Genomic DNA, 27754 nt, shown 5'->3' on the forward strand with positions numbered 1-27754 from the left:
TTACAGTGTTTCACTATATACAACCTTTTATCTATACCGTTGCATAATAAGAGTTTCAGGTCAGGTACCATTTTTTCCGATTCTGTGGTTTTGGTTCTACAACAAATTTTAAAATAAAATTTACAGAATTTTCATATAGAGAGGTGCAGAAATAAAAAACAGAACTTGCGAAAGTAGATTTAAATTACGCTATTCGAACTCACTGTTTATTAGGCAAGAAGGTGAATGCTGGAAAGACAAACAATACAGTCACAATTATGCGCAAGGCTTCTTCGATAACCGTTTAGTCATATAAACACAGGGAAATTAATAGGATTTCACTCTCCCGTGATATCCAAGAAAGGACGTACCCGATGGTGGCTGTTCGGGGTACGCGATGCTCGGTCCGTGCGGGAGCCCGAGCACGGGGCTGTTTTGTACCTGAGAAGAAAGGGGATGAGGAGGGCACCGTGCGGACATTTCTCGGCCCGAACCCGGTACCCGGTCCGGACCTCCGCCGCCCCCTGGCCCGCCATGTGCGAGAGGGCGACGCATTCGCCCTCGAGCGAGCTCCGCGGACGGAAGGCGCGAGGCTCTTTGTGTCTCCTGAGCCCTGGCGGCGAGGCCGAGCGGCGCTCCGGGGCGCTCTCGGCGCCATCCCGCCGGTCCGGCCCCCCCCACCGTCTCCCCGGTAACGGCGGGGCGGACGGGTCGCGCGCACCAATCGGCGCGCGGCAAGATGGCGGCGGCGGGAAGTGCGGCTGGGTTGGGCGGCGGACGGGCGGGCGGCGCAGGGCCCGGCCCGGCTCCGCAGCCTGCGCCGTCTTGCATGGAGCGCGGCGGGAGCAGCCAGCTGGACCCTGGATTCTCGCAGCAGGGCACGCCCCTCCTCATCGTGGAGGACTCGCAGCCCCAGGGCGCGGAGGCGGACGCGGAGGCGGACGCGGAGCGGGCTAGGCTCGGCGTGCTGGCCCGCCGGCTGCCGGCCCGGCGGAGCCCGAGCCCCGTGCTGGTGAGCGCCTGGCGTGGTGGCAGCATCACTCGGCCTTGCCCAGCCCGGCCCGGCCCGGCGCGGCTCTGACGCGGCCCCTGCCTCTCTCTTGCAGGACGTCGTCCGCGGTCCTGCTGGCAGCCGGGCGCCGCGGGAGCGACTCGCAGGTAAGGGCGGGGCGCGGGGTCACGGTGGGTCCGGGTACCGCGGTCGCGCTGACGGCGCTGTGCTTGCAGAGCCCATGGAGGGCCCGGCCCGCCCGAGCGCCTCTGGACCGCGGGGCTGCGCAGCGGAGGAGTCTCCAGCGCCCGACCGGGAGAACAGGTACGTGGGGTGCGCCAGATGGCGGCTCTCGGCCGCCGCCTCTCTGGCCTGCTGCAATCTCTCTCGTGGAGGACAGGCCGAGAAGGCGGGCTCGCTGCTGTAGCGGCCGTGCTCGGCCCTGGCCAGGACGTGCGGTGCGGAGGGCTTGGAGCGCCTGGTCGGTGCCAAGTGACCCCTCGGAACCAGCCGCGGGGAGGCGGCCTGCAGGAACGCAGCGAGTCTCTCTGTTGCAGTGCCCTTGGAAAGGCCAGGGAACGAAGTGAAGATGATGTTGAGGACTGTGCTTCTTCGCCGTGTGTAGAAGGTAACCAACCCATTTCAGGTCGGTTTTTTGGGTTTTCGGAATTGGATCAACTGTCTGTGCAGTTTTTCAGTTGAGCTGACTCACTTGTCTCACCAGGGGTAATTATGCCGGTAGTAATAGGTCAGAAATTGACATCCTTTTCTGAAAGTTTATTTGTATGCTTTGGTGTTTGAAAAAAAAAAAAACGAAAAGAAGGTTGATTTATTATTGTTAGAATGGATCTTCAAGATTGAAGGTGGTTTAGAAGAAGCAGGGATGCATTGTGGTTATTAGGAAATGGAGCCTTATTATGAACTGGCATAATGGTCGTTGTCATCAGAGGATTTTCAGACACAGGCTGTGTGCTATCAAGATTATTTTCTATTCATGGAATGAAAGTCTGCTGCAGCTCCTAATGGCATTACATAAGCCCTTGCTGATTAATACAGATTTTTGAGTTAATGGCCACTGTCCCTGTTGTGATACCATATTTTAATTAGTACAGCTGAGATCAGATCAATTAGTTTATTCAGAGTTCCAGCAATAGCCTAAATACTTTGCATGTTAGAGGGTATATCTTTTGCCCTTGCAAAAGTGATGGATAGCCCTTGATTTTTTCTTTTTGGTATGTATGTTTGTAATGGATTTCTGATGTTAGATACAGGCATGTCGCAGGTCCAGTTCGGAGTTCTAGAGCTGTCGCAGAGCCAGGACTTTGAGATTGACTTGGTGCCCAGTGAGGGAGATGCTAGGCATCAGCTCCACGCTGGACCCACTGTCGTTTCTTCCAGACTTGTTAAGAATGAGTCTAAATATGGTAAGTGAAAATGATCATAGATGTCTTCTTGCTGCTATGTAGATTCTATCTAGTTTCTTTAAATTATAAATGTTATGGTTTTTTGACAGGAAGTACGGTACTAGTAGTTTCCAAAAATGAGTTCACAGCTCACTGGTAGTTGCAAAGAATTTTGCCCCCTCTTTCCTTTGGACTAATTAATTTGTTTTCTTGTACCTCTCCAAGGGCTGTCAATGATTCTTTCACTTCTCTTTCCTAATTGATTTCCAAAATATTTAGACAATCAGATACTGAATTCTCTCCCTGGTAAAAACCTCATCCTGTTTTGTTTTTTTTTTTTCCTTCTTTTTATCATAGATAGTTCAAAATTAATTTTTTTAAATATAAGGCTTGCCTTGGTATTTGTGTAAATTACAGACCTACATTTTCTTATTTGTATATGAATCCAGGTATTTTTCTTTTATCTCTCTAGAATTTTGTGCGGACAACATAGAAACTGACTCCAGCACAGAAGCACATACTGCTTTGGAAACCCAGGCAGAGAAGTCTGAAAGGTAAAGCAAGTCTGTCTTTTCTGTAGGTTGTTTGCTGTAGGCACACAGTTTGTGGTAATTGGGAGTGGAGTGGGGCTGCGGCCCAGCCTCATCCCCAATGGGTGCAGCTGTGAGCAGCACTGACAGCAATGAGCCATGGAGTACCCAGGTGTGCTGAGCAACCACTCAGGGAACAGAGGGCACACAGGTGCCATGCATGAGCATTGGGAGTATAAAAGGTTGGGCTAAAGACTAAGAAGGGCAAATGCTTGAAGCCTTCTGAAGTGGTATGGTGTTACTTTGTATGGGCAGAAGCTTTCTGAAATTGTATGAGGATACGCTGTGTAGCGTGGCCATCTCAACTGTGACATATGCTGTGGCAGTTTGTGGGCATTCTGGAAGGTGATTTGTTTTTGTTTTTTTTTACTAGATTTTTAGATATGGAAGAGGGTTCAAGGCAAAAGAGAAAGGGAAAGATGACATACTGCTGAGGCCTTCTTGTAGCAGTGCTGACTAAGGAATGCTCTTAGTATTCCCTGGTGAGAAAAGATGTGATGTCAAACTCCTAAACACAAAGATATTGATAAGTTTGTTTTTAAGGGCAAGTTCATGGCATAATAAAATATGCCAGTAATTTTCCTAAAATGGTATGACTGGAATATGCTAGAAGCAATAATTCATTTTGAGTCACAGAAGTTATTGTAAAATAACTTATTGCTGTAGCATGGGCTTTCACTGCACAGGAGAAATATCGAGGCTAAGTGGTGAGTATTCCAGGATGCTTTTGCATATTTGCTATTGTAAGCTTTGTTTTAACTGTTTTAAAGTGTGAAACTTCAGTTTGTTGAACAGTATTGATTCTCTCTGGCATAAAATTTATATAATATTTACCTCATCATGTATTATCATATTTTGCTACAAAATAATGTTCAAGAGGTGAAGTGAAATTCCTAGACTGCATTGACTAGAAGTCAGTAGAACATCTGCATTCCATTTAAGCATTGCTTAGATTGGTAGAAAATGTGAAAAACTATTCCGAAAATATAACTTATCAAGGATGAAAATGTTATTTTGCCAGAGAAGCTGGTTTTCTTTCTTCTTTCCTTTTTTCCCCTGTGTTATACATGAGTGAACGCCTTCTGTCTGTTACTGATAGATTTTCTTTACAATGCTGTGGTCTTCATATTTTGAATTTCTCAGGTCAAAGATTGTGTCTTGCATTTTCAGAACTCTGCAGGAAGCAGAAGAGCATACCAGAAAGGAAACACCTGTCAGTGGTGCCAGTAAAACTGAGGAATCCCTTGGTTCTGCTCATGAGGAGTCAGATATCTTGTCAACACAGGAAGAGATGTTTCCCGAGAATCATGCAACAGGTAACAACAGACAAGCAGAACCAACATGTCCATCCCAGAGCTAGTTATAGACAGCATACCTACTTGATCTTCACAGACATTTAGTGTTTTAGGGTGTAGAGCGCCATGAGTATTTTTCATGTAACTACTGCTAAAATTGAAAACACTTTGGAAATGAAAGGCCACAGCCTCATTTAGTATAGTATGGAACAATATCTAAACATCACTTCTTGTTAGAACGGCTACTGGCTTGTTAAATATATTTAATTTCCTTTATTTCTATGCCCCTTGAAGAGCAAAACCAAAACCTAACTTTTACCATCTTCTGAAACTAATGATGCTCTGCCTTTGTAATGACGCCCCAGTGTGGATAAGTAGTGTAGGCAGTATAGGCAAACTTCTGCCCAGTGGTGTCTGTTCTGGCCTGATCTTGTGAATGAACCTTCTGTATCCACAAGATTCAGTAACAACCTTCTCCTCACGCCAAGTCAGTGGTCAGTGCAAGGTGTCTTTCTTACAAGAACCTTGCCTATATTTGTATTTTAGTGCTGGATCAGGTGTGCTGATATTGGAGCCATTGGGGATTTTTTTAAAATTCCCAGGTAGAAGCACTTGTACAGTCTAAAATCTATTCAGATTTTTCTTTTTCATCTGAACTATTTTGTGCTCACATTTCACATACTGAACTGTCATGTGCAGTCCTTCACCAGCTCTGAAAAATCAGCTTGTTGTTGCCTATCTGAAAAGGAGCTGTGCAATGGCATGAGTTTAATTCCTCAGAATTGTCTAATCACTGTGATTTTTGACTGTATTTCTGTTCTTTGTTTTCTTTTGTTCAAAGCAACTGCAGGGAGTGGCTCTCTGATAACCAGGGTGGAAGAGGGAAGTTCTCTGGCATGCACTCCTGCCCGCAGTCTGCAAGTCCTGCAGCTCTCTGGGCAGGCATTCCTTGTACAGGAGGGTGATTCCACGTAAGTGAAAAATCCCCAAGCTCTTTCAAGAATTTTGTTGTAGTAGTGCATTCCCCCTACTCTCTTCATTATTCAAGGACTTGTGCTTGATTTTAAGCAATCACTGTTTTAATTTTTGCGCTACGAAAGGAGCATGGCCTTATTTTGCAATGGAATGAACTAATGGTGGCCATCTGATCCCTGTCACTAGTCTCTTACTGGCGAACACCTGACGCTTCCCTTTCACGAGAAGAATTGTATTGTGGCATGCTGGAGCTTGATAGGAGAACTTAATGCATTTTTTAGTGAGGTGTGGTTTTCATTTCCCTGTTTCCTTTTGGTCTGCAGTGTCTCTTCAGGCCTAGTTATTCCTCCTCCTGTTTCCTTTGGACCCAATGCCCTTGTCCCCAGCAGTCCTACTGAACAGGGGAAAGCAGAAGGTAATGCTTTTCTGCATACTGTCTGTGGTCGTGTTTTTGTGCACTGGTTTTATCAGAGCTTGCAGCCTTTTCAAAATCTGTTAAAATTATGTTTAAAGAATAAAGTAGAACTGAGAACAGTGAAGGAGTAGATGGAGATCTGTGTTTTTGACTCTGTTGTTTAGGATTCTCTATCTGCTATTGATATTTCCTGCATAGCTATCATAATTAAATTAGTACTGTTGACTAGTGACCTTTCATTTGAAAGATTGGAAATGCTTTGTATAGCATACAGATTTCTTCTGGCAATTATCTTCTTTAGGAACAAGCCATTCTTGCTACAGGCAGAAACCTGTATTAAGTCTATACTGTTAGGGCAGTAGGAAGGACAGATAAGAATTGCATCATAATAGGTTATTTTACCTTAATATAGACAACTTCCACAATATTTGTAAAACCTTTCATGTGCTACAAGTGTGTATCCTTAATTGTGTTGCCTAAAGAGAAATTATTCTATGTGATACATTGGTTGTTAAATATTTTCTCTAAGCACACATTTACCATCAAGGATAAGATATCCATCCCTGCAGGTTTTTAGTATGATACAAAATCAAATATTCCTTTCTGAGAGATTCCTGTCACAGAATGTGAAATACTGTTTTAACAGATATTTTGTTTGCTGGGGTCTGAATGTAGTTGCATGTTAATAAAGATAGCAAAAGGAAAAGAAATGCCTCAGAAAAATGCTTTTTTTATAAGTTGCAGACACTTTTTTCCTAATTGTAGAAGTTCTAGACCTGTAGCAAAATAGTCATATGAATTTATAACAAAACACTTACTTCCCCCTTTGAAAGTAAGAGTACGGATATTTTTGTTGATTTTTTTTTTTCCCCTTTACGAAAAGAATGCTGCTGCAGACAAGATTTTACAAAGTTGAATACACCACTGAGGACAAATCTTTTAATAAGATGTTGAAAACTTCAATATAACACAAGAATTTAGTGCTAATATCTTTTCTGCTCATTTAAACCAGATGAACAGATGGATATATCTATCCCTGCAGATGGAAGAGAACTGATGCAAAAGCAGAAAGGAGATATGCTGGTGGAGATGGCCTTCCCTTGTATCCCTCCAAGACCTCTCGTTCAGCCACAGGCTTCAACTCCAGTGTCCCAGAGTGCCCCAACCTTCTTTCCTGGATCTTTAGCTATGCCATCACAACCAGAGTTCTCTCATGTAAGGGTTCATGTATACAGCTTTTCTGAGGTTTTTATATAGCTGAGGCAGAAGATGTGTTTCAGTCAACCTCTGTTCTTTTATGTTGAGCTTCCCTACTAAGCTGTTCCCACCAGTTGCAATTATATATTAGTCATACTGTGTGGCAGTTTTTCCTGCAGAGAAAATGCAGAACAGCTTAAGAGGGCATAGTGAGTTACAAAACATAGAAGCTGTTGACTTAGACTGTGCTGCCTTCTTATGCTGAACTGGCCATCCTGCATCTCAAACTGCATCATAAATTAGTTTTTTATTGGGCAAGACCTTAGCATAATTTTTGTGGAGAAAGGGAAGCTGTTCCATAATAAAGTATTTTTATTCTACAAGGCTAGAATTTATTTACTGCATTTTTCAAGTTTCTTATTCTTGCTGTTGTTTCCTTTGTGTATTTTGATTCTGGAAATTATAACTATTCAAAAGGATTTAACAGTTTGTGGGTTTATACCTAAATATTATGAGTGTCATGAACTTGCTAGAAGCTTCACTAGTTGAAGCAGTGCTTCTCCTCAGCTGAAAACAGCATTTGTGTTAATATAATATTGATATCACAGAGGCTCTTTCTAAAACCCTTGGTGGTTCAAGTAAAAATAGCTACTAATTTGCCATATTGGCCCTGTATTTTGTGATTTGGTAGTGAAAGATACCAAAGATTGTGTCTGACTTTGTCAAAGATCACTAAATAGTAATTCATGGTGATAATTTTTCTCAGCAAAATCAGATCAATCATGGCTCTCATAAATGTGCGGAGAAAAAAGTTTTGGATGTTTTTTGTTTTAATTGGTTGTTTTTAATCTGTAGTTTTGTACTAAACTTGCTCTGATCCATAATCTAGTGTAATTTTTTAGGAATAGTAAACAGTCCTACTTGGGATACCCTAATACTCCATGTCCCACTTTTCTCATTTTAGGATATCTTTGTTCCAACTCAGAGTCCAGAGAATAAGCATGGAGAAGGAAAAACTGCTGGTTTAACCCCTTTATGCTTACCAGGAGACCTCTCTGGATCTACAGATGCTTTGTCAAAGATGTCTACAGATGACTCTGTGTTACAGCCTCCTGATTCCTGTAAACTGATGCTTTCTGCAAGTGCATGTAGCCAGCCCCCGAATACAGACGTCAGTTCAGGCTCTCTGAACACGGGCCAAGACTGTGAGACCACACAGGTAGAGAGGATTTCTGAATGCAAGGCCTCAGACTCAAGACTCTCCTCTGTGGACAATGATAAAATAAAACTAAAAGTGAATGCAGGTGATCAAGCACCCTCTGAAAACTGTGAAAAAGCAAAAAAGGAGGATGTAGAGACTGCAGGAATGCCTGTAGGACAGTTTGTTAGTGCAGGTGTTGGAGAAGATGGGCCATTAGCCTCTGCAGTTCATCGGGAGATTGAGTGTATTTCTGGAAGTCAGGCTGCTGCAGTTCAGTCTGGTCTGCTTGAGATTTTGTCATATGCTCAAGAGGCTTCCAAATCTGAGGCAGTTCCTGAGACTCAGTGTGAAGAACAAGAAGAGAAACTGCAAATAAAAGAGAAGCAAATAAAAGAAGATAGGTCTCTTGTTAATATAACACTTTCTCATAGGTTTATTCTTGAAAGGGAAGGACAGTGTCATGAAGATAAAGAAGTGAATGATTCTTGTAAAAATAGCAAAAATGTAGCCCAGGAATTAGAAAAGATTGGACCAGAATGTCAGGGAAAAGAAGCTTTGAAAGGTTGCACTTTTGATGCTGGAGAGGCAAAGAGTATGGATAAAATGACTGCTAACATGGCAAAGCTCAATGAAGTTTTAGCTAAGCCTTCTGTAGGGGAGTTACTGGAGCAACACGATTTGCCTCCAAAGTTGAAGAGTGATGTCCAATCAGAAGTGGCATTGTCTGCCAAAAACCATCCTGATTGTTCAGAACTGGGACAGGTAGTGATAATAAGCAATCAGCCATCACTTCAAGAGAGAGGGTTTGAAACACATGTGGTTCAGCATGAGAATCTGGTACCAAAGAAAATGGAGGATACTGTTACGACAAGGAATCTGGAGCAAGAAGAGCAAATGCAGCCACAGGAGAAGGCAACTTCTAAGTCCCCCAGTCCTTCCAGTGGTAAGTGAATTTAGGTTAGTAGTTCACAGGTGTATATTTTGAGTAATGTCAAGGACAGCTGTATACAATCGTCAGTGTTTTCAGGGAGCACTGCTATTGGATGCAAGTTGAGCAGCACTCTACCTTACTGTGTTACATGCTGAACATGACTGCTGGTTTCCCCTGTGGTGTAATTCTCATTCCTGACTCTCACTGCTTTAAGGTAGAAATGCAGGGCGGGTTGAAGAACCAAAAATGCTGTGACCTTGGCAATGTTCAGGGATTTTTCTGACTTCTCCCCCACTCAAGAAGCAACAACAGCAGGGTCCTTGAAAGGAATAGAGTGTATGGTAGTCAGTATTTTCCCTTTTGTAGGTCTCCTTGATTTTCAGTGGAGAATTTTCTTTGTGGGGGTGTACAGAACAACTTTGAGCTAGAAGCTAATAAAGAAATTTTTTTCTTGAGATTTTTTTAAAAGTAGAATGGCTTTTCACTCTCATGTAAGCTCTGGCTCAGCAAGTATTGTCGTGACCCATTAAAATAATTTAACATGCTGTGTGTCATTATACAAGATGTGGGATATTACACCTGTTTTATTTGTGCCTCTTAGCTGGCTTCATCTTTAAACACAGGTTTTTTAAGACAATTTGGCATAGTCAGGAGAACAGTTCTGGTCTTCAAACTTAAGAGTATGGGATTTATTAAATACAACAATAAGTTTGGCAGTACACTGCTGAAATGATGATAAAGAGAAATAGCTGCAGTTACATAACAAGGTTAAATGTCAGGTTCCACTTCAGTATTGTCTTTCACAATTTTCACAGTCCAAAACTTCCTTTTTAAGAGAAAATAAACATAATTGTGTTTGACTTTGGATAATATTTCGCCTCTCATACTGTACTGAAAATGTTTTGTTTTTTTTTTCTTAGACAAATCTGAATGCAATTTAAACACATCACAGTTGGCTGGGTTTACTTTTAAAAGGGAACTATAAGCAAATTTTTAAAGAAAATGAATTCCAAAATTAATGCTTCTTTGTGTTTTATGCATTTCTATTATGCTGAAGGGCTGATTGGTGTTAGGAGAGAGTTCAGGCTTTTGGCCTACTCTACCTAATTGCCTTCAGACTCATGAAGCATGGTGGAAAAAGTATGTAGAGTGGTATTTGCTCTCCTGACATCACTCAGTCCTTAAGGTATGAAGAGCTGTAGAGCATCCCTCTACTCTTAAAGCAGCTTTGTTATTGTAATAATTATTTTCATAATAAATATTTTAGGAGACTAATCCCTTATCAACAAACTATGAAGCATAAATCAGTAAGCACAAACTTTAGGTGGGGGCTTGCTAGGGGTGTGCTCTGTACCTTCATCCAGGTCACTGACGAATACGTGGAGGCTGGACCCTGCAGTGACCCCTGGGGACACCACTAGCTGCAGGCCTCCTGACTAGATTCTGTGCCAGTGATCACAGCTCTCTGAGCTCTCTTGTTCCGCCAGTTCTCTATTGACCTTGCTGTCTGTTCATTCAAACCACACTTCCTGGGATTACCTATATGGATGTTTCAGGAGACAATTTAAAAAAATCTTCCTGAAGGCAGTGTAGACACCGTGCACTGTTCTCTTCTCATCTACCCAGCTGGTCATTCCATCACTGAAGGCAATCTTGTTGGTCAAGTGTGATTGCCCCTTGGTCAATCCATGCTGACTACTCCTGATAACCTTCTCCTCCATGTGCTTAATGGGGACAACCGGGATGATTTGTTCCATCTTTCCATGGATGGAGGTGCAACTGTGGCCTGGTTCACTGAGTCCTCCTTCTTGCCCTTTTTGAAGACTGGAGTGACACTGGATTTCTGTCCTGAGGTGACTCCTGTACTCCATGACCTTTCAAAGATGAGGGAGCATGGCTTAGCAGTAACATCTGCCAGCTCCCATAGCACTCATGGGCACATCCTGTCAGGGCCCATATGGATGGTTGTGGGTGTCAGAATTGTCTAAATGATCTCTAACTTGATCCTCCTTGACTGAGGGGAAGCCTTCCTTTCTCTATACTTTCTCTCTTGCCTCCAGGATCTGGGTTTCTGTGCCACTGGGCTTATTAATAAAGACTGAAGCAAAGCAGGTATTCAGTAACTCTGTCTTCTCTGTATTCTTCATGACCATGGCATCCACCTCACTGAGCTGCAAACCTGTGGTGGTGGTCGCAGGGGTCCCAGGATGAGGGAAGAGATGAGAATCTCGACTCCGTGTTTCAGAAGGCTGATTTATTTATGATATATATTATATTAAAAGAAAATTATATACTAAAACTATACTAAAATAATAGAAGAAAGGATTTCATCAGAAAGCTAGCAAAGGAATAGAAAAGAATGATAATAAAATCTTGTGGCTGCTCACAGCCTCGATACGTGTGGCTGTCATTGGTCATCAAGTAAAAACAATTTCCCATGCTGGGTAAACAATTCTCCAAATCACATTCCAAAGAAGCAAAACATGGAGGAGCTGAAGCTTCCCAGCTTCTCAGGAGAAAAGATCCTTGCGAAAGGATTTTTTCAAAAAATATGTCTGTGATACAAACCCACATTTTCCTTAGGTTTCTTTTTGCTAGTGATGTTCTTGGAGAAACCCTTCTTGTTGTCTTTGACATCCCTTGCCATATTCAATTCCAAATGGTTCTAAATCTGTTACAGGTTGATGGTCATAAGAATGTAAGAAAAGTTTAACTGTTTGGATTAACTCTTGTCATTGATAGAACAGTTGAGACTTCAATGTGAATGAAAGCATTTAAACCTTTAGTTGAGGCATTCACATTTTTTTCAGTTCTTGTGAAAGCTTGTTTGTATTCTCTTTCATGGTATCCCTTGGTATAATAATTAGAATATGCTGTTGGTCATTGTCGCAGACATCTTTTTGTGAAAATCTTTTCTTTGGGATTTTTTCTCTTCTGAGAAACTGAGGCCTCAGAAAAAAAATGTAAACAATGGTTATCTGCTGCTGTGGAATGCAACAGGTGGATCCGTGATTGGTCTCCTGTGGATGTTTGGATTTACTGACCAGTCACAGCAGAGCTGGCTCTCGCGCTCTGTCCAAGGCAGCTGCTTTTGTTATCATTCTTTTCTATTCTGTTCTTAGCTAGCCTTCTGAGAGACGAAACCTTTCCTTCTATTTCTTTTTAGTATAGTTATAATGTAATATATATATATATATATCATAAAATAATAAATCAAGCCTTCTGAATGTGGAGTCAACATTCTCGTCTCTTGCCTCATCCAAGAACTCTGAACACTGTCACAGGTCATCACCTGTGCTGGTGATCATTTGTTACTAGCCTGCCAAATGTGGATTTGTAGGTTAGAAGGGATTGTGGTAGCTAAATCAATATTCAATTGAGTTGCTTCAGTTCTTAGATAAAAGACTTTTTAAATGGAGACATGCTCTAGGCCATAATATGACAAGCATTCATAAACTGTTTGTGAGGAGGGCGGTTTGCCTTACAATGTGTGAGTACCATTGTGCTAGAAGGTACCTACCCACTGCAAAAATACAGTGAAGTTCTTGGGTTGGTCTTCAGGATGTTGCAGTTGCTCAACTTAAATGTCTTTAAAGCTTGTGGTAATCAGATAGGTGATGGTTTTCAGAGTTTTCAAACAGATAATACATAATTGTTTGCTGATGGGGCATTTTTCTATGAGAGGATTATGGACGCTACTTCTCTATAACATTGAAAGTTTGCAAGTAAATGCATGGAATAAGGCAAAAGAGCATTTTACTAGGTTTTTGATTTATTTTATTTGTTAAATCCTGCAACATCTGCACATAGTAAATCCACCAAGGCATGGTTTCCCTGATGCGATAGGCCACCTCAGCCATCATTCTGAGTAAGTTTTAGGTTATCAGTTCAGGCAACATGTAGCTTTGCCAGTTCATTTTTGTTCTAATCTTCATTTCTGTTTTTGACCTCATTTTCATCTTCTTTGGAAAATCCTGAGCATCTCTGAGGGAAAGCTGCATTCTGTAGAAGTCCTATTCACGTCAGGATATTTAGTCTTCCTTTTATCTAGCACCTGTGAGCAACAGCATTCAGTTGACCACAGTCTAGATTTTCACTGGGAGAGATTTTTCACATAAAATGTGAGGATTAACAGTTAGAGCAGCTGTTCAGGGGGGGTTTGTACAGCACCGGTGTTATGCTTTTTCCTATTTCCACAGCACAGTGAATATGTGCTTTTGATACTTGAGCTAAAGTAGATCCTCTAAATTACTAATTCTGGTGCTCTGTGTCTTTTAGGAACCCCGTTTCATTTTACTTTGCCGAAGGAGGGTGATGCCATTCAGTCCTTAACTAGCATAACACCACCTCTTACTGGGCATCTCAAAATGGGACCCAGGAGACACAGCACACCAATTGGTGAGTTTGACCCAAATGGCTCTGTTCTGCAGTGAAAGCCTGGAAGCTTTTGATTCTTGGTGCAGTATGCATCAGGATAACTCAAACCTGCCTTGGCAAAAAATTGCTACATTCCCCTTCAATGGGAGGGGGGGCTTATCCCTTTCCCACAGTTTCCTTATCATGTTTTCTCAGTCTCTAGTGAAGGTGTTTGCTCCCTGAGTACAGGGTGGTATGGAGCATGTCTTCCTTGCACTCAATGTGATCCTGAATACAACTCCATTGAAGAATGTCAAAGAGCTTTCTGAGTACCAAAAGAAGATTGCTTCCAGTATTCATCATCTTTTATCAGAACTTTCTCTGCTAGATTCACAAAACAGCACCCTGCAAGTGCTAGATAAAAAGAAGTCTGTTTTGCTTGGGTAGTAGTAAATTATTCTGTCATAAACTATGGATAATACCTCTGCTACAGAATTTTCATGCTTCAGATCTCTAGAAAGGAATTTCTACTACTGCAGCATTACTAATAATGCATGCAGTGAAGTGTCTTCAAACCAAAACTAGGACCTCAACCCCAGCAATGTGAATGACAGTAGCTACTTCTTGTTTCTTGTTTTTGTTTTTCTGTTTTCAGTGGATGATACTTGCCCAGACAGCACTATAGCAACCAGTGATGTTACAGCAGAGGGCACAATGCGGACCAACGATGTCACTGTGGAAAGTGCAGTGGTATCAGCAGATGTGTCACAAGTGTATGAAAAAGGAGAGTCTGGTGTGGTTCCTGAGTTGGATGCAAAACTTTCTCTGCGAATGAACCTTGTGACCCCTGTGAATGATGGGAGTGAGGAGTCCTTGCCGTTCAGCTTGGAAAGTAAGAGGATGGAACCTGAAGTGTATGAGTCCTACTGGATCTCAGCCCTAACTCAGAACCTCTCTATGGCATTCCCCAAGGCAGTCTCTGAGTCCCTGTAATTTTTCTCATTTTTCTTTTTGGGCAGTGTCACTTAAATTTGTTTCTCTGTTTCTGCCATGCTCTAAGCAAGGATGAAGTGAGAGGAAAGGCTTCTGTTGTGAGGAAAGGTATTTCCAGCAGACTACAAATTGTGATGTATAGTGGCAATGGTACACAGGATAGGAAGCAAAGTTTGATTGTGTTGGGTGGGAAAAAAAAATATATAAGAAAATCATAGAATGGTTTGGATTGGAAGGGACCTTAGAGATCACATAGTCCCAAACACCCTCTGCCATGGGCAGGGACACCTTCCACTAGGCTAGGTTGCTCCAAGCCCTATCCAGCCTGGCCTTGGGCACTTCCAGAGTTGGGGCAGCCACAGCTTCTCCAGGCAACATGTGAAAGTGCATCACCACCCTCACAGGGAAGAACTTGTCTCTTAATTTAAAACTGTTTTCCTTTTTTTTTTTTTTTTCAATAAGCCCCCTTTTAAGTACTGAAAGGCCGCAATGAGGTGTCTCTGGAGCCTTCTCTTCTCCTGGCTGAACAAGCCTGGCTTTCTCAGCCTGTCTCTGTGGGAGGCATTCTCCAGTTCATCTCATCATATTTGTTGCTTCCTCTGGACCTGTCCATAATCTGGAAAAAAAAGTTTGACAGGATTTTAACCAGAACAGTGGCATTCAATCTAATAGTCTAAAACTTGTAGAAACTTAGGTCTGTTCTGAGAAGTTGGATGGGAAAGCCTGGGCATCCTTTGTCCGGTGTTACTCAGCCTCTCTTCACTGAGTGTATGGAGCTAGGAAAGGTTGGGAAAAGTCCTTTTAGATGATGCCAAAATCATCCTTCCCTTCCTTGTTGTTTCAGAGCCTGCAGCCAGTGACAGGAAAGATGGATCCTCTGCTGCTGCTGAGGCTGCTGCTAGGTAACTGGGGCTTCTTGCTGGGCAGAGTTAATACAAAGGTCTGGGTAGATCCTTTCTCCACATATTATCAACTGTAGGGGAAAAAAATTAGAAGGAGACACAGAAGCAAGGAACATTCTAGCAGTAGATGTGATATTAACTCTATAGCTCTTGCAGCAGGTTTTAATTACATAGGCAAAGTGGGAACCTCACTTGTTTGTTCATTATGGGCTCTGTGGTTCCTACCAATGTCAGCATTTTGCCTCCATTAGATTGTAGTCAAAGCCAGAAGTTTATGTCTTGTGCAGTCCAGAATGCAAGTCTGCCTTATCCATGTCTTAAATTCCAAATATATGGGTTTCTGCGGTCTTTCATGGTGCAATTTTCTGCAAAGAATCTGAAAAGTTCTGAAAGAGAATTGTCTTTTTGGTATAAAGCTGATAGAAACTCATAATCAGTTCATGGATATACAGAAATCACAGGTTAACATTTTGACCAAAACATTGAGTTATTCCCTTGGTCTTTTGATTTGTATGTATCAATCTTACCTCAAATTTAATGTCTAGCATTGCTTGATTTAGCTTGCAGGGAGTAATGTTTGTAAACACTAACAGGAATCTCAGTAGGAAGATGGTGATCTGTAGTAATCAGAGTGAAGAGTAGTGGTTTGAAGTAATGAGAAAACATAGGAACAAACTCAGTATCTTTTGTTACAGGATTGCTTGGTAGATGGTAATCATGCCTCAATGCTGAGGATGGGTGATAGTAATTTCTCACTGGTTGAGGATGGGTTACCTTTATGGGTATGGGATGAATATGAACTCTCAGGGTCTGCTTTATGACTGTAATTCCCACTATTCTTGCGGTGCCATGAAATTCCTGAGAAGTAAGCCATAAAGGGTCTAACTGGTGGGTACCAGAGGCACTAGATGCTGAAACTCTTGATGGTGCTGCAGTTTTCCACACAATGGTTTCTGGAACTGTTCCATTGCTCTTGGCTGTTAGGGTGTCTTCAGAAATGACAGAAATGCTTGTGCAATTGCAGCTTCATTCTTGATCTTTGAGATGGATCATATCAGTCATTCTGTGGCTGTGTAGGAGCCTATTCTCCTCTCACTCTGTTCTCACGAGGAGCTAGAGAATTCTTGTTTTGCTGTATGAGGGTTTTTCTCACTTCCTGATTAATTTTTGTTTGTTTGTTTGTCTTAAATCTGCACTGCTAGCTCCCAGAAAGCATCATCTGTGTTTAGTCGTGTCTGTGAAGTTCGTCGAGAGGATGAGGCCAGAGGTCATAGTCTTTCCACTTCTCCGTTTAGGTAACTCCTCACAGTCTTTGCCTGCCAGTCCTGGTTGGATTTATATTCAGGTGTGCATTTTCTACATCAAAGAAATTGTGCTAAGTCATTTTCTTTGAGTGACTTAGAAGGTTGGGGACAATGGGGTAAGTATACTAAATCTGCATGTTTGTGTCTCACTTGGTTATCAGGCTTACCTTCTGATTGAGTGGCCATGTGATTCCAGAAGACTGATATGCTTCAGTGAAGTCTTGGGTTTGAGAAAATTGAGACCATATTTAAGGCTGTTTAAATACCTTTTCTGTCTCCTCTAAGATCTTCTGACCAGTTTTGTTGGTTTGTTGTTGCTGTTGCTATTGTCCCCCTTCCAAAAGACGGTACAGCTGTGTATGTTACAGTGAGGAGGGTGCTGCCTGGAGAACTAGAAGTAGAAATCTGCTTCTTTAGTGTTTTCCATTCTATCTTTTGATGGGACAATGAGGTCTTGGTCTGTGTAGAAAGAGTAACCTGAGTTTCAACAGCTACATTAAAGACCATAATGAATAGGGAGTTCCAGTGCTGGGCAAGGCACAGCCAGAAGGGAAAACAGTCACTCCTCAGAATCCTCAAGTACCCAAGGGAAGCCAAATACGTACTTCTAGTTTGGATCAGTATAGTGTCCCATATAGTACCTGGCAGAGGCAGTACTTTTGGCAGAGCAGACAAATTCTAATGAAAACACTAGACAGCGTTTGTGTTTATGCTGCTGGGTCTTCTTGCTACCTGTGATTATCAGTTTCAAGCCAATCAAGCACTGGAGGAGCCTGAAGTAACTTCAAGATGACATGCTTCTGGGAAGTTGCATAGTTGGTGCCTAATGTGTGGAGTGTAGCAAGAAAATCTGTATTTCAAAAAGCACTTCATTCTGTACGGTGTCAGCCATGTGTTTTACCACCCTCTGTATCACTTGAGAAGTGTTGAAAGATTTTTTTATTATTTGAACTCTCTGAGTTTTGTGCAATTGTAAGAAGCAATTGAGTGACTGCCAAAGTGGGGTTTTTTTAATACTGTTTTTACTTGAGCGGCAGCATATTGGTTGTCTTGTTTTCTTAATCAGTAGTTTTGATCTGTGCGTAACTGGTTTGCAGGGGGGATCGGTTAATTTTTCCTGGCACACAAGAAGATGCTGAATTACCTACCAATCCTAGTGATTGGCAGTACCAGCAACAGAAGGCAGACGACAGTGGTGGACAGGACCTAATTCCTCAGAGGATGCAGCAGGACTGCCATCAGCAATCTTCTGGTGAAGAGGATGGAGAGTCTATGGAGACTGATGTTGTAAGCACTCAGGCAGAAGATAGGAGAAGAATGCAGAGAAAACAAAGTAAGGCTGTTCAAATTGATCAAAGTCAAGAGAGGTGGGAAAACATCAAGGATAAAGGGATCCAAACTACAGCAGACTGTCTTTTTACCCCAACAACTGTTACAACAGCAACACAAACATCAGAAGAAATCTGTAGACAGGTGGAAACAGGAACCAGTATGTCTGGGCAAAAACCTGGGCAACAAGATGTGAACGTTCAAACCGACGAGAGTGGGGAAAAGCTTGTCAACACCTCTGGAGATGACACGGACTCTTTGCGCAGTCAGGTGGGATGAGGGCTGCCTGTATTTAACTGCTTTAGGACAGTAAAGTATCCTTTCAGCTAGTAGATTCATTAACAGTTGGTTCTCTATTGAAAAAAGGCCAAGGGCCACTTTAAAATGTTAAAGTCACAAGCTGTCCTGAATCAACTGTTACAGTAGCAATACTCACTGGACAGCATGAATTTGGGAAGTAAATGTCTCCATAGGTATTTTCTGGAAAAATGTGACAAGTTTTGATTGGTTGGTTGATTGTTTTTGTTTGGGATTGGGTTTTTTATCAACAGAAAATCTAGATAGATGATTTTTTACTAAACGTGATTTAAGACTGATGTGTCCTGTGGGAAATAGGAGATAAACAGGGCCATAAAAAGACAGTGCAAGATTGATGTGATACATGTGGGAGTCTACTGAATCAAAGAGTATCAGAAGCCATGCTAAACAAGTTTGCTGTTTCCTCCTTGGACTGTTGTGATTTCCCTTCCTCTACTTGTCAGCAGAATGTGTTCAGTTCTCCTTTGTTTAGGGTCCTCTGTGTTGCATTAATTTGTAACAAGATGCTTAAAGGTTCTCTACTCTTGTACTTTAACATGCTATGAAGAAACTGTACTGCAGAGGTAGCCCTACTCAGAAACAGTTTGCTTTTTGTTGTGGTCTGTTTTGATTTTACTGTATCCTCTTTATTACAGGGAGAGGAGGAATTCAACCTTCTTCACCCACCCAAAGGCCAAATTCAGCGTCGCCACGTGCGAACCATTCGAGAAGTGCGCACTGTTGTTACACGTGTTATAACAGATGTCTACTACATCAATGGTGCAGAGGTGGAACGAAAGGTAGTTGAGGTAAGTTCCTGTTTTCATGGCTAAATGGGATGAGATACTGGCTGAAAAGTGGAAGTAGTTAAAGTGAGAACATGTTGTGACTGCAGGAAACGAGTTGAATGAACAAATCTTGGCTGTGATGCCAAGGCTTTCTTCATGAGCGGACTTGCAGGCCATTTAGTGAACGGCAAAAGCTGTGGTTTTGATGCTGGTATACTTTATGCCATGTGTTCTCAAGACACGTTCAAGCCCATAGAACTCAACAAAAGACTTACTGTAACATAAAAACGGAGAATTAAGCGTCCTGAAATATGCTTACATAGTTTGTGTAATCACAATCATATAACCATTTCTGCTTTACCTACCAACACTTGATATTGCTGTTCTGTAGATGCATGTTTTTATATCCATAAAGCTTTAGTAACTCCAGATGACAAACTGTCTGAAACTGATCTTGGATTATAAGCAACCCAAAGCTCCTAGTGTCTCATGTATTTGTTGCAGTCTCACACTCTAGAGGGATGGGAATTATTCAAAGCCAGACCAATTGGATACCAAGCTGAGCTCTGCCCTCTTGCTAAGGAAACTTCCCTGTCAAGCCATCCAGGAGCCACTCTGGCAGTCACAACTTTCACCACCTGAGCTGGGACTGAGGCCCCTTCACAGTGGACAGCTCCAGTGAGCTGATGGCTGCCCTGCTCGAGTCCCTATGCGCCCCACACTCACACTGTCAGATCAGGTTTCCTCACCCTGGACTGGACCCCAGGTTTCCCATGGCAGAGTCTCAGACATCTGGATCCTTAAAATGATTTAATCTTGTTGCAATAACTAAATAACAATAACAGCTTGAGCTGGTGCCTCCAAGGAGAGACCTCGAACAAAGGGCACCCAGGGCTTTTATACCCTTACAGTCTAAGCTGGAAAAATGCAGGAATGTCTGGGGGTCTTCTGTTCCTTCTGTGCCTCCAAGTGTCCAGGTCCCACGTCCTTTTGTCTGGGGCTCTCACCCCCCAGAGCTCAACATGCAGCTTGCACTTGCAGCCCTGTGCTACCTGCACTGAATGCATTCCTCAACACTGCTGACTGAGGTCTTAATGTGACTTCTTGATACAGAACAGCTGCAGGCCTGTAGTGAGAGATGCACTGTCTACCATGGATTAGCCCAGACTGAAGTTTGTGTGGCTGTCATCAGCTTCATGAATGTTGTATCAGCTTGTCTGCACTTTGGACTGGTAATTGTAAAGCGTCTAGCACTTGCATCATCTTAGACAATCCTCTTTTTGGCTTATTTTAAGGAAACTGAGGAGCCTGTAGTGGAGTGCCAGGAATGTGAGACCGACATGTCCCCTTCAAGAACTGCAGGGGGCTCGTCGCTGACCTCAGGGGACCTTGGTGATGTCAGCTCTTTCTCGTCTAAGGCCTCAAGTCTCCACCGTACATCCAGTGGAGGAAGCAGTGGTCACTCTGCCACGCACAGCAGCAGCATCTCAGGGCGAGGAACTGGAGCTGTAAAAGGGAAAATGTGTGGGACAGAAACCGGAGAATTTGCTTTACCCATTGGCAGAGGCATCTCAGGAAAATTGAGGTAAGTGCAGAGTCTTAGGAAAAGAGGAAGAGATGTCTTGCAGAAACAAGCATCTGGCTTGTGAGTGTGAAGCAGGGTAGACCTAAATCAAAGGTTTTCTGAAAAAGATCTGACTTGATGAACAGAATTAAGGAGGTAGTATTTGCTTTTGCATCTGTTCTGCCTGAAGGAGTAACTTGTTTTCTTGTGTGGTATTACTTTGCAGCAAAGAGGCAAAATTCTGGATGTGTTGTGATGATTAAGAAAATGGGAGGATCCTAGTGAGCTGGCTTCTCTCCTCAAAACAGTTAACTCATAAATTCTCTAGCCCTAGGAAAGGAGCTGGTCAGCCTGCATCGCCACTCAGAGTTAGCCAGACAGGAGCACTGCCTTGTGAGGAAGAGGAGGACTGTATGCCTGGCACTCGTCAGGCTGGCAGAGCACCTGTGACACTTCGTGGACGAGGAAGAAGAGGACGCCCATCATCTCGAACAACAGGAACAAGGTACCCTGGAAAAAGGAGACTGTAACTTTAATTTATTGCAAGAAAGAGAATAGGGAACTTCTGTCTTAATGTCCTAGAGGAAAAGGAGTACTGAGTATTTCAGAAGTTTCTGGTGATACCATATAGCAACTGCAAGCACCTCCTCCAGGTATTTTATACTTAGTAATTGTTTTTTCAGATCCTTCTGGGAATGCTTTTTGTCTTTTTTTTTGTCTTGGTTTTTTTTCTCTCCTCTCTTATATGGTGCTGCTTTTTACTACAGAGATTTAGCTGGACTGCCAGGTATGGAGGATCTCTCAACTACAGCATCACCCGAGGAGAAATCATTTACTCGTTCAGTTCGCCTGCCAGATGGAGGAGAGAAATCTGGCACTTCTGGCTTCTGTGCCTTACGCCGTAGTGACTCTCCAGAAATCCCATTTCAGGTGGTGACTGTTCCTTTGGACTGTGCAGACTCATCCACTGGGAGCAGCTTTGTGGGTCTCAGGGTTGTAGCAAAGTGGTCCTCAAATGGGTACTTTTATTCGGGGAAGATTACCCAAGATGTTGGAGCAGGAAAGTACAAGCTGCGCTTTGATGACGGATATGACTGTGATGTGCTTGGAAAAGATATTTTGCTCTGTGATCCTATCCCACTGGAGACAGAGGTGACTGCACTCTCTGAGGATGAGTACTTCAGTGCAGGTAAGAGCAGTGCTTGAGTTTCATACTTGGTTTTTTGATTAGCTGAATGTGGTGGGGAATGGATGCTTGTTCCAGGAGGATGAGAAGCCTGGGTATGGTTGACTAACAGCTGTTAGTTGCTGTCTTGTCAGGTGTGGTGAAGGGACACCGGAAGGAGTCTGGAGAGCTATACTACTGCATTGAAAAGGAAGGCCAGAGGAAGTGGTATAAACGAATGGCTGTTATCCTGTCTCAGGAACAAGGAAATAAGCTGCGGGAGCAGTTTGGGCTAGGTCCTTATGAACCTGTCACCCCTGTAACCAAAGCAGCTGACATCAGTCTTGGTAAGGAAAGGTGCTGTTGAGCTGCTGACTGCTATTCTGTGTCTTGTGCCTTTGAGGTAACTCTAGTGCCTGGTCTGAATTGCCAATATTTAAATGTTTTTGGATATTCAGTGATGCTTTTCGTACTTTATAGTGAGATTTTTGAGATCTTTTTATTGTTTGGCCTCAGAGACTTAGTGGTATTGACTGGCTTGTGGAAAGTGGTCTGCTTCAAGGACAGTGATGCTTGCCATATCTAACATAAACGTGGTGGATGGCTGCTTTGATAATAAAGTCCCAGCAGTACTGAGAGGAAAATAGACAAGCAGGATACAGGGCTTGAGAAGAAAGATATATTTTTTCTTGCTTTCCTCTGTCAGAGGGTGGTGGCATGTATCTTCAAGGTACTATTGAGTTCCGCCACTTCTGTACAGATAGGTAGGGTTGAAAGCTTGTGGAGTTTGGTGAGAGCCCATGACTAATTCCTACATACTGTATTGCAGATAATCTGGTGGAGGGGAAGAGGAAGCGACGTAGTAACCTTGGTTCTCCCAGCACTTCCAGCAGCAGCACAACTCCCACTCGTAAAGGGCAGGAGAGTCCACGTGTCCCACCAGTCTCACTGTCTGGGAAAAGGAAACTTCTTGCTTCTGAAGATGAACGATCCCCAGCTAAACGTGGCCGCAAGTCAGCAATGATAAAGCCTGGTGAGAACTTGAATTCATCTAGTTTTTTCAGCACTGCTTTTTCTGTAATTATCTTTCTGCTTTCCATAACTAAAAAGTAGATCAGATTGCTTTTTTTTTTTCTGCATGGTTTGAGGCTGATTCTCCCTGGATGCATTCAGCAGCCAGAGATACTTTCAGCATAGTCTGAGTATTTACTTGCCATCTTTTGAGTTCTGCCTTTTGACTTTAATGTTGTGGTTGGTTGCAATAAATCCATGGTTCTCTGGGCTAATATAAATCCAGATCCGGCTTGCTCAGGACTAAAGCCCACACGGAATTGCATAGACGGAAGATAAAAGACGAGAAGCGCTCTTTGCCATGTGGAGACAAGTATCCAGTTTATTAGCTAGAGACGGGACACTTCTGGTGGCAGTGACCACCCAAGGTAGCAAAGAGGCAGAACCACACCTGCCGTAGGGTTTGATGCCCCAGGTGATGGGAGCGGGGAAAGAGGACCGCGGCCAATGGGATAACATTGGGGAGGGGCGAGGGGAGGGACCACCCGTGGGACGGACCACCAGGGCATACAGAAACCAGGGGGTTATGTGAGGGAGAAACCATGTGAGGGGGAATATACCATCCACGTGATCCAATAACATTTTTTTCAACACCCAGTGCAGACAACTAAATAACTATTTAGTGCAATACAACAGTTGGTCTCTCTCTTATTTCTTTAGTCAGTCCTGAAAGCTGTTAAAGGGACCCCTCACAGCAGTCAGTGTTGTTTCAGGATGCTGTTAAGACTTGCAAACTTGTCCCATTAGTCCTTCATGTTTTGATTTGAAGATCCAGAAGGATAAAAGATCCCTACCTAGCTTAGTGTAATTTGTAGCCCAATCCTGCCTCTCTGTGTCTCCTGCAGTAAAATATCTGAGTTGAACTGGTTCCTCAGGTAAGACATACCTTTGAAGACTCATGGTGCTTCTGTCTCTCTGCAGGGGCTGTGAGAGGTGGAGAGTTTTTAAGCACCTGTGAAGGTGTAGATGCTGCAGATCCCCCAGTACTGGACAGTGACCATGGACCCTTGCCCCACAATAAGACCCTCTTTTTGGGCTATGCCTTTCTTCTCACCATGGCGACACCAAGTGACAAATGGGTCAATCACCAGAAGCCATCAGATGGTCCCACTGGGAGCAGTGAGGAGGAAGAAGGTGAGGCAAATCGTACCCATTGCATTTTCAAGTGAGATGCTGTGTCTTTAGGAAAAATGCTGGATACTCTCTGATCAGACATTTGCTCTTTAATCCTTTGCAGAAAGGACCTAAGATTCAGTCTCTGACTTAGCCAACTTGTGGCCTAAGATGTGACAAACCTCAGTGATGATCATAGGCTTGTTCAGCAAGCTAAGAAGGGTGTGAAAATTAGTGAGATCATCAGTGTCAGAATAGTATAATGTAAGTAGGAAGGTTTTGAGAGCTAAAGGATAGTGCTGGCAAGCAGAGAACATGAAAGCATGTATGGATTGCTCCAGTTAGCCTTTGCTGGTGTCATGTTTCATGCAGTCAAAGTGTCAAGGTGCTCACCTGGCTACTGGTGTGTTGTTGCCCTTTCTGCTGCCCTCCCCCCCCCCCCTTGGGAGTATAGCTGGGATCCCTTACTGGAATAGATGAAGGCTTTGTAGACTAAGATGTAGGAATATAAGCAGATAGATTATAGTAAAAAATTGAACTTTCTGCTGTAGATTTTTTAGAGATGACTCCGTATGATAAACATTACATAGCACAACAGCTGCGAGCAGGAGCTGGCTATATCCTGGAAGACTTCAATGAAACCCAGGTAAGGGTTCACTTACTAATCTAGAACAAAAGTCACAGAATAGTTGAGATTAGAAGGAATTTCTATAGCTTATCTTGTCCAACTGCTCTGCTGAAAGTGGGTTCAAATAGAGCAGATTGCTTAGGTCCTTGTCCAGTTGTGTTTTGAGTACCATCAAGGATGGAAAAAACAAAGCCTTTCTGGGCAACTTGATCCGAATAGGGGAAAAAAAAAAGGATTTCTTGTATTTCAGTTTGTAACTGTTGCTTCTTGTCCTTTTGAGTGGATAACACTGAGAAGAGTGTGGCTGCATTTTTTGTATACCCTCATATCAGTCACGAATATGCATTAAAAAGACCACCCAAGCCTTCCCTTTTTGATCTTTAACAAGCTCAGCTCTCAGCTTCTTCTGGTATGTCAGGTGCTCCAATGCCCAGGCCTCTTAGTGGTCCTTGGCTGGACCTGCTCTGGCATGTCTGGTGTTTTAGGTATACTGCAGAACCTGGGAGTGGATGAAGTACTCCAGATCTGGAGTGGTCTCACCATAGGTGTGTGCCTTGGAACACTTAGAGGTAGAGCTCTTCACTTACCAGATCTACTTGGACAACTAATTTAGTGTGGCTTTTACTTTTTTTTTTTTTTTTTTTTTTTTTTAATAAAGAGGGTAAATTGTTTTTGGAACATCTTGCTTGAGGAAGCAATCTTGTCTAGTGACTTACTGAGTCTCAGACTAAAAGGTAAATCATCTCTTTTGTGTGAACTAGAAAAGAGCTATGATACAAAAACTACTAGTTTTTGCCTAGAGCAACTGCAGAGCTTGGAATAGGATATGATTAAACAGATTCTGAAATCAGTACTACCTTTATCTAATTCACCTTTCACATAATATAGCTGTGAAAATCAAGATTTCAGTTGTTTTCTTCTTTAACCTGTTTAGCATCAGGATAATTTGGGGGGATTTTTTGCAAGCATTGCCTCCTGTTTACATGCCTTCTTTTCTCCCCTGAAGTGTAATGCAGCATACCAGTGTCTTTTAATTGCGGACCAGCATTGTCGAACTCAGAAATACTTGCTGTGCCTTGCCAGAGGGATCCCTTGTGTGTCTCATATCTGGGTCCATGATAGCTGTCATGCTAATCAGCTTCAAAATTATCGGAATTACCTTTTGCCAGCTGGATATAGCCTCCAGGAGCAAAAATTGCTAGAATGGTGAGTGCCAAATAACCATGATCTGAGTCTACAGACTCTTGGAGAGACCTGTTACACTTGGGAGCTCTTGAATAGCTACAGATACTGAAGCTGACCTGAGTACTGACTCCCTATACTTTCCCTTCCATATAGGAGCAGCATTTCCATATCTTTCTTTGGACTTAAAATGACCTCTAATGCCAAGGTACATTTGGGTGCCATATACACAAAAAACAGAGTCTCTTTGGAAGTAAGGAAGGTGTCAGTCTTTCTCATGAGGAAGGCAGAATTCAGACAAGGCTTCCCACACCTTTGGCTAATTTCTCTAATTGCTCAGAAATGGATAAAGGAGAACAGTACTATGTTAATTTCCTTTTCCTTTGATACATTTTGAAGCTAGCTTCTACATTTTCTGTGGAGTCTAATCCAGTAAGCCTGTTCTGAGATGACAGAGGAGGTCAGACTCCTTAGGCAAGCTGAGGGGCAGACACAAATTTGTAGATAGCTGTAGACTTTTGGGCAGGAGACTGAGGTCTTCCTGCTCAGCCCCATCAAAGTGGAAGCAATTTGGATGTGCACAAAAAAGGTGGCTCAGGATTAGGAAGAGCTCCGTTTAACTTTGGATATAGGCTGCTGCGCACATACCCACCAACACTGTCTAGCTCAGTGTTAGTCTCTATAAACAAAGGATAGTCAGTCCAAGTACTTCAGGAAGGGTGGTAAGAGAGTGGGTCATGGTGTGCAAGATACTAAAAAAACATACACGGGTGCAAATCAGGTGACGAGGCTACTGGATATTCTTACCAGTCGGCATTTCTCTTCACTCTGCAGGCACCCACGAGAAAACCCATTCCATAACCTGAAGGTTCTCTTGGTGTCAGACCAGCAAGAGAACTTCCTGGATTTGTGGTCTGAAATTCTCATGACAGGGGGAGCAGCATCTGTTAAACAGCATTACTCACGTGCTCACAACAAAGGTACTCACTGGCCAGTTTCTCAAGGAATCCTATGCCACTGTGGTCTTTAGTATGGTTTAAAACCATGTGGGAGGGTTTACAAGGTTGTCTGTAACAGAAAGGCAGGCAAAAGGTGAATGCTCACTACTCTAATATAATCTGTATATAGATTACATCTAGGACACCTGTCTTGCAGAGAAGCTGCAGCAATTCAAAAGCCATCAGCTTCCAGCCTGTGTTGAAAGGGGGAAATTGGTGTCTCAAATTGTGCTTCTCTTGTCCTTCTGAACTGGGCTGTCTCTCCCTCCGTATGTGATGTAGGCCCTAGCACTCACAGCCTGAGGTCAGGACTCAGGGTCATGCCTATACTGCTGGCTACTGGTTTTCCCCTCATTTTTATCTGGACTAAAAGGAGTATTTTCTTGTGAGGTGCAGGGCTGCTGTAGATGGGTCTTATTACAAAGAGAATTCACTGCCTAGGAATGAGAAGACATAAGAGTAGTTCATAGTGGCAAAACTCACTGAGCTGCCAGGTTGGATGGGGCTCGAAGCAACCTGGTCCAGTGGAAGGTGTCCCCATTCTTGGCAGAGGGTGGAATGACGTGAGCTTTTAAGGTCCCTCTCAAATCAAATAATTTAGCATTCTGTGCTTCTATGATGTTCTGCTGCAGAGGAAAATCCTTTTTCTTCACCTGATAGATGCCTGTCTTTCCTCCCGTACAGATATTGCTTTGGGTGTTTATGATGTGGTGGTGACTGATCTTTCCTGCCCAGCTGGTGTCTTGAAGTGTGCAGAAGCTTTACGGCTGCCTGTTGTCTCGCAAGAGTGGGTGATCCAGAGTCTTATTGCTGGGGAGAGAGTAGGCTACAAGCAGCATCCAAAATATAAACATGACTATGTCCCTCACTGAGTGAAACTCTGCCCTGCTGTCCAGCTGTTGTGCAGTGTTTTAAACAGGTTTTAAATGTTTGTGAATTGGGCAGTATGCATGGATTATTGTATATAGTTTTATCTGCTGGACTTTTATGATTAAATAAATGTTTGATCTCTTGTGGTATCTGCTGGTACTCCTCGTTTATCTAAACTTACTCAGGGCAATGCCTTCAGGAAAGGAGTGCAGAGAAA

At 43.0% G+C, this 27754-nt stretch overlaps 1 protein-coding gene across 3 annotated transcripts; it reads left to right on the forward strand.

The window, feature by feature from the left end:
- Nucleotides 1-807: 807 nt before the first annotated feature.
- On the forward strand, nt 808-27686 carry TP53BP1 (tumor protein p53 binding protein 1). Of its 3 annotated transcripts, XM_066558555.1 has the most exons (27): nt 808-991; nt 1086-1137; nt 1207-1294; nt 1528-1598; nt 2236-2394; nt 2846-2927; nt 4134-4279; nt 5100-5229; nt 5557-5648; nt 6661-6863; nt 7810-8989; nt 13256-13375; nt 13989-14225; nt 15171-15228; nt 16431-16523; nt 17630-18131; nt 18815-18967; nt 20242-20531; nt 20839-21015; nt 21278-21699; nt 21831-22022; nt 22505-22708; nt 23668-23880; nt 24411-24505; nt 25494-25693; nt 26504-26649; nt 27352-27686. In XM_066558555.1, the coding sequence occupies exons 1-27, from the start codon at nt 809-811 to the stop codon at nt 27537-27539; spliced, it is 5676 nt and encodes a 1891-aa protein (XP_066414652.1). In that variant the 5' UTR covers nt 808; the 3' UTR covers nt 27540-27686. The 3 variants fall into 3 exon arrangements, with proteins under 3 accessions (XP_066414652.1, XP_066414650.1, XP_066414651.1); XM_066558553.1 differs by having other exon boundaries at nt 1086-1294; XM_066558554.1 differs by having other exon boundaries at nt 1086-1294; nt 6691-6863.
- Nucleotides 27687-27754: the final 68 nt, after the last annotated feature.

This window comes from Molothrus aeneus, chromosome 13, assembly GCF_037042795.1.
Source record: "Molothrus aeneus isolate 106 chromosome 13, BPBGC_Maene_1.0, whole genome shotgun sequence".
NCBI lineage: Eukaryota > Metazoa > Chordata > Aves > Passeriformes > Icteridae > Molothrus > Molothrus aeneus.

Excerpts from the sequence above, each read along its gene's own strand:
- TP53BP1 (XM_066558553.1), top strand. The coding sequence starts at position 809 with ATGGAGCGCGGCGGGAGCAGCCAGCTGGACCCTGGATTCTCGCAGCAG. Across the intron at positions 5,649-6,660 it reads TGAACAGGGGAAAGCAGAAG|ATGAACAGATGGATATATCT; the intron begins GTAATGCTTTTC and ends CATTTAAACCAG. Across the intron at positions 8,990-13,255 it reads GTCCCCCAGTCCTTCCAGTG|GAACCCCGTTTCATTTTACT; the intron begins GTAAGTGAATTT and ends TGTGTCTTTTAG.